This window comes from Crassostrea angulata, chromosome 4 (assembly GCF_025612915.1).
Source record: "Crassostrea angulata isolate pt1a10 chromosome 4, ASM2561291v2, whole genome shotgun sequence".
In the NCBI taxonomy this organism is placed as follows: domain Eukaryota; kingdom Metazoa; phylum Mollusca; class Bivalvia; order Ostreida; family Ostreidae; genus Magallana; species Magallana angulata.
In genome coordinates, this window is record NC_069114.1 from 47337717 (window position 1) to 47343716 (window position 6000).

The 6000-nt window shown below is 36.1% G+C and overlaps 2 protein-coding genes across 6 annotated transcripts in view; one reads left to right on the forward strand and one right to left on the reverse strand.

The window, feature by feature from the left end:
• LOC128179537 (uncharacterized) overlaps positions 1-1708 on the forward strand; it is a 56817-nt gene extending 55109 nt beyond the window's left edge. For all 4 annotated transcript variants that reach the window (XM_052846973.1, XM_052846974.1, XM_052846972.1 and 1 more), the window contains one exon: positions 87-1708. In XM_052846973.1, the coding sequence (XP_052702933.1) occupies positions 87-128 (42 nt within the window). In that variant the 3' untranslated portion in view covers positions 129-1708. The remainder of the gene's footprint in view (positions 1-86) is intronic.
• LOC128179538 (uncharacterized) lies at positions 644-6000 on the reverse strand. Of its 2 annotated transcripts, XM_052846976.1 has the most exons (3): positions 5934-6000; positions 5819-5855; positions 644-5400 (listed from the first exon to the last, which is right to left on the reverse strand). In XM_052846976.1, exons 2-3 carry the CDS (start codon positions 5832-5834, stop codon positions 1823-1825), a joined length of 3594 nt encoding a protein of 1197 aa, XP_052702936.1. In that variant the 5' UTR covers positions 5835-5855; positions 5934-6000; the 3' UTR covers positions 644-1822. The 2 variants fall into 2 exon arrangements, with proteins under 2 accessions (XP_052702936.1, XP_052702937.1); XM_052846977.1 differs by having other exon boundaries at positions 5819-5968.

Genomic DNA, 6000 nt, shown 5'->3' on the forward strand with positions numbered 1-6000 from the left:
ATGAACCAAATTGAGGTTGATTAAAAAAGTTTAAGGTCATGTGACATAAATGTCCTCTTATCAGATTATGTATTTTCCTATTGCAGAGTACATCAGACTTTGACAGATACTACCTTACCAATGGATAAAAATAGTTCCAGGAAGAAAGGACAATCTTCAGGATTATAACACTTGTTAATGTGACTACATACAGTCAAATTCAGATATCTCAAATATATCATGGATAGATCAAAGTGAGTTGGAAGTCCCAACAACTGTTTTTGTAGGCATTGTTAAATTCAATAACTTTATTCTTTTGATATCTTCTTTTTTTGTTGCTTCAATTTTGAGATAATGAGGTCGTACTGTATGTCTATTTAATGCTGAAATTTGTTTGAGAAACGCCTTTAGCCTAAATGATCAGAAACACTCAAACCTGCCGATTTTGAGATTATATACACAGTAGTGTAGTGTCATCAATCAAACATCCGTCCCCGTTCACTGCACTTGTTATTGATTAAGCACATGATTATGTATTTCTACTACATTTAGCTTTTTGTTATACATTTATTGCCTTACTTTGTTACACTTAAATTTTTGATGAATATAAGTTATGGTTACATTTAATGTTAAGGGTGACTCTCTATACTTTTTTGTCAAAATGCAAAACAGATTCTGTAAACTAGTACATGTATATATCTAGTATTTGTGCTCTTTATTTTGCATAACATATCATGCAGAAGTAAGTTGCAAGATATTTTATGAACAGAATGAGAGAAATTTATAGCAAATTTTTTACTATGGAATCATTAAAATTTGTGGGTGTCAATTTTTATAGTCTATTTCTAAATATGTTTTCTTTGCTATAATAAAATTTTATTTATTTGTTTTTTTTAATGGTTAATTCGTTCACCAGTAATTTTTCTGTCTTCTCAATCTGTTTGATGTTCTTGTCATTAAACTATGTCAACCTTTTATGAACATATGCTTTTGTATTAATGTCAGATTGATATAAGGTCACTTTATGTGATCAAAATGTTGATATTTATGAAGGTCACTGCCGGTCATGGCCTTATTTTGTATGTCTGTGATATATATATGTGATATGTAAATTGATTAATGGTTAACACATATGTCTATTTCCTATCAAATTTAAAAATTTTCTTTAAAATTGTCTATTCTTAACAAATTATAACAAACAAGTATTACGCTTGTTTGTTTTATGAATGGAAATTAAAAGATTTAAACTAAAAAAGCATTTTGAATTGATGCCAGCAGCTGCATTGCCAAGATAAAATGTTCGCCGGTTTTGTATAAAACACAAATAAGCTTTTGATCAAGGCATCTGATATAATGGGTTTTTTTTATAAGAAATATACAAAATATGAATTATGAATAAAAAAGAAGAAGAGAAGAGATAAAAAGTCAAAGGCAGGAAGTTGATATAGGAAGAGAAAGCCTTGTGCATGCAGGCAAAATAGTCCACAAATCTAGTGCCAAAATAACAATGTACATTTATATTAAATTTCTTCTTTGAAATGAAAAGTACTAACGCCATATATTAGAAAAAGTGATGTTTTACAATTGCAATCTGTATATTTTCTTCCTGATTTTATGAATACTGTATTTTATAAATGACAACAGTGGTTTAGGTTACACTGCCTTTTAATGTTATTTCACATGATCATATGAGACAGCTCTTTCTTTTAATAAACATATCAGAATACAAGATGATTTATTATTTGTATATCTTTTAGAATTTAGCATCAAAATATCAGATATTACATGTATATATAAGACGATTTGAACCTTTGCAGTTTTTGATTAATTTCTCAATGTCTCTTCAGATATCAAATTGAACATGCTTTTTCTTTTGATCTGGTTGCTGGCCCTTGTGTGTAATGACCTCCTGCTTCCTTACACTTGGTCTACATCCAGAGTCCTGGGACAGCGACTTGAGCACCTTTGCATCATTTGACTGATCTTTTGTGGTTGAACTTGAAGGTTGTTTTTTCTTATGAACAGCTCTCGTCCTTTTAGAAGATTTGCCTTTCTTTGTGGTTTCATTGCTCTGATTCTGTGGCTGGATATTGGGATTCTTCTTAAGATTTTCCTGTTGCTCGTTTTTGCAGTACCTTCCATGAGATTTCTTTACCACATGGCGAGTTGACATTGGTGAGGCAGTCTGGGGCTGAGCTTCATGGTTTTCTTTCTGTGTTGTTCTTTTTGCATAATCTTTTTCACTGTACTCCCTGGAAAGCTGCAATTTGGCATTAGCAATGACTCGAATGGTTAACATCTTGGCAACATGATAATATGCCTCATCACTGACATCTTGTTTGTCATTCTTTTTGGTCATCATATTTTCCCCTCTCTTCCTAATGTATCTTTCTAGATCAAATCTCTTCTTACATTTGCCATCAGATCTACTGGTTGCATATTGTGAGCTTTCTTTTTGAGAGCTGACCAACTGTTGCTGTGTTTTAGGAGTCTGAATAGGATCCTCTTTTGTAATTCGATAAGTTATATGGGGCACTTTAGGATCAGTGCCTCCAAAGACTTCACACAGTTTTTGCACTTTGGTTTGTTTGGACCAATTTTTCACATCAGAATACACAGTTCTTCCATCTCCAATTTCAATTTTGGAATATTTTGAGATAGTTGCTGCATTGTGACTTTCAGAAACTGAGTGTATCTCTTCTTGATTTTGCCTAGCAGTGTGAGGTAGGTTCTCCTTTGCTGTCTTTTCCTGAGAATATTCCACATTGATTGTGTTTTCTTTAGACTGGTACTTGAGCTTGAGTCCACTCTGCTTGCATCCACCATCAGATGATTTGGACTGATGACTTTCCAGATAGTTTTTGAACTCTTTCTTCTGTTCTTTTCTATCAATATTAGCATTCTCTCCTGCACGTGCAACATAGGTAGCAGTGATCTTGGGGACATGAGTAGAAGGAAATGTTACAGGTAGAATTTGAGAGGTTGTCTTTGCCACGAGAGAACTCTTTGGAAACTCATAGAGTGGATAGGGTGACTTTCCGTACCACCTTTCTTGAGTTGTGTATTCTTGTTTAACATGCACAGATTTCCCATTGCAAATTTTCTCAATTTTATTGAGGAGTCTAGATATATTTTTGATGTTTGAATGCTTTGCTCTGGGTGGCTGTGGCTTTTCTTGAGTCAGTTTTGCACAGCACTTCTGAGAGTACTCTGTCACCAGGCCTGATTTAATCTCTTTTGTGTGCATTTTAGCCTTTTCTTTCTTCATCTGATTTAAACTATGGAGACCATTTTCTTTTTGTGCAGCACACATAGATCTTTCAAACGATGCAATGATGCTTTGGACTTTATCTTGCTTGTTTTTGTCGAGGTCAGAGCTATGTTTGACTGAGGTTTTCTGTACACCTTTTCTTTCCTTGGAAGGAAAGAGACGATAGTTGGCTTGTTGTAGTTTAGAATCAGAAAGGACCTCGTTCACTGGCACCAGTTGTCCTTGCTCATTCCACTGAAGTTTTTCCTCCTCTGGGGAAATGACTTCTTCCACAGAAAGTGTCTCCTTAATGGGCACAAGTTGACCATGTTCACTCCATTGCAGTTTTTCTAATAGACATTTGTCTTCTGTTACAGGATCATTTCTAAACCCAAGTTCTCCCTTATTCAAACAGATACTTGGTGGGAGTTTAATTTCTTCAAGTTTATCCCAGACCATCTCTCTATCTTGTCCAGTGTGAGGAACGTCTTCACCTTTGTCCTCTTGGCATGGTATTTTATCCCTTTCCTTTATATTCTCTGGTTGGAAGGCAATCCTTTGACGTGGGTCATTAAATTCCACAAAATCGGCAAGAATGTTTGCAATTGCATCTTCAGAAATGTTGTGCATGTTTTCGGTAGTCCCAAGTGTGCTGGCTTCTGGAAGGACAATTGAACACGTCATCTTTCCACATGGGGGTTGTTTAGAAAAGCTGGCTACTGGTACTATTTGGCCCTGCTGGCTCCATTCCAACTCTTGGTCCTTGTCACTGCTCTCGCTCCCGCTCACCATTGACGGAATGCCACAGACTGGCTGTGGAGTAGTTTGATCCACATATTGATCCAAACATTGTTCGTTGTATGTCTCCTTTGTCTTCATTATGACATTAGATGGTAGAACGAACTGCTCTTGGGTGTACATTATGTTTGTGATCTGTTCACAACCCTCAGAGATCAGTTGTGTCTGGATGGCAAGAGTTGTTTTGTTTTTCTCTGGTGAAGCTTCACAATTGAGGATATCGCCGCTGTTGTTTACCCTTTCTTCTTCGATGTTCAAACATTTCTTAATTATGGTTGTTCGATCAGCTGTTTGATTTTCTCCGGTGTTGAACTCCAACATTCTCAAATCACCCAAAGATTCCAGTTCAAGTTCTTCAAAGCTCTCCCGGATAATGCTTTCGCTTATCTTGCGGATAACATGGAAACTCTCCTCGGTAAAATCTTCCTCAAACTTGGTCGTCCATGCAGAAACCGTATGCTTGGTGTTTGTATCGAAGTTCTCTTCAATCTTTATTTTCAGTTGAGTTTCAGTGGATAAGTTTACCTTGTTTGAAACTTCGTTTCCTTTCCTCAATGGGGAGACTTTGCTTTTATCTTCTGGTGCCTTGAATTTGTTCTCATACGCTTCGACCAAATTTCTGACACTGTGGTTTTCAACTGGATCGTCTGTTTCTTCGCTGAGAGGCGTAAAGATTTTGCACCAAGATGGCGCGAAGACCTCACGCTCTTTTGTAGGGACATCTTCATCCAGTAAGAACTCTATATCCAAATCATTCATATCAAGCAGACGGTATCTCATGAAGCTTTTGTCGTTCTGATCATTCACCATAGACTGTATATCTAAGATATCTACGGACGAAGATGATTCTATTGGCTCGATATCTGATGCATCTGCTATTTGGCCGGTCGGCCTCTTTTCGGCTTTTGTGGTTATGGAAATCATTGGATCTTGATTTCCATGAGAAACAGAGATATTTAAGCACAGGTTCAAATCTTTAAACTCTGCATCAAAATGGCGCCTTTCAACTTGATTCTCATCGTCGGATTCAGAATCAAAACAGCTGAAGTAATCCGTCGATGACGAGGAAGATGATGACAACTGTTCATCCGAATTAATTCTGCTTGGCACTGGCAATTTTTCTTGGAATGGTGTCCAGGTCATTGTTTGCAGTGACGATGAATTTTGATCTTGATATAAATCCTGAACAATGATACCATTCTGCCCAGTATCTCCCATAGGGAAGTCTGGGGTAGCGGTGGGACGGATTTGGCTAGTATCAGCCCAGTAGAGATCATCTATGCTGTCATTGTGGCAATTGATGTCATAACTTTCATCTGCATAACAATCCCATTCTAATGGTAGGTTTTCCATTGGTTCCTCTGAAAAATGGTCTAAAATGTAAAGATGTCAATAAACTAATTAAATAGCCCTAGATTAGTATGTATATTTGACGAGTAGATATCTTTTGGTAGTTGTTACATGTTTGCGGACCGATTATTCTCTTACACAGCTGAACTTTTCCCTGCAATTTTGATTTGTAACAATAGTTTTAGTATATATGATCGTTGATTTTTTGCAGAATAATATTTTGTTAATTATAATATATGTATCCCAATTAAGCTAATATAACAAATATTTAATATCAATATCATTACATACAGAAGTGAAATATCAATCGATTTCTATTGTACTGCGGACATACCCCATGTCAAGCACACTGCCCCAACCCAAACATGTTTTGATAACGTACTAAATTAACTGCGATATTTATCATGGTGTTGGATAGATTAAAAACTACAAATGACTCACCCCCTACGACATCCATATCGGACTCTTGGAAGGGACACTAGAAAAAAGAAATTTTTATAAGTATACTGAAAACCAACAGAAAAACCAACAAAAGTTTTCCATTTTAACTTCTTACCTGATCGGAGGGAAAATGCTTTCTTGGCGACTAACAAGCGTATCTTGACGTATTTGCTTTATTGCGT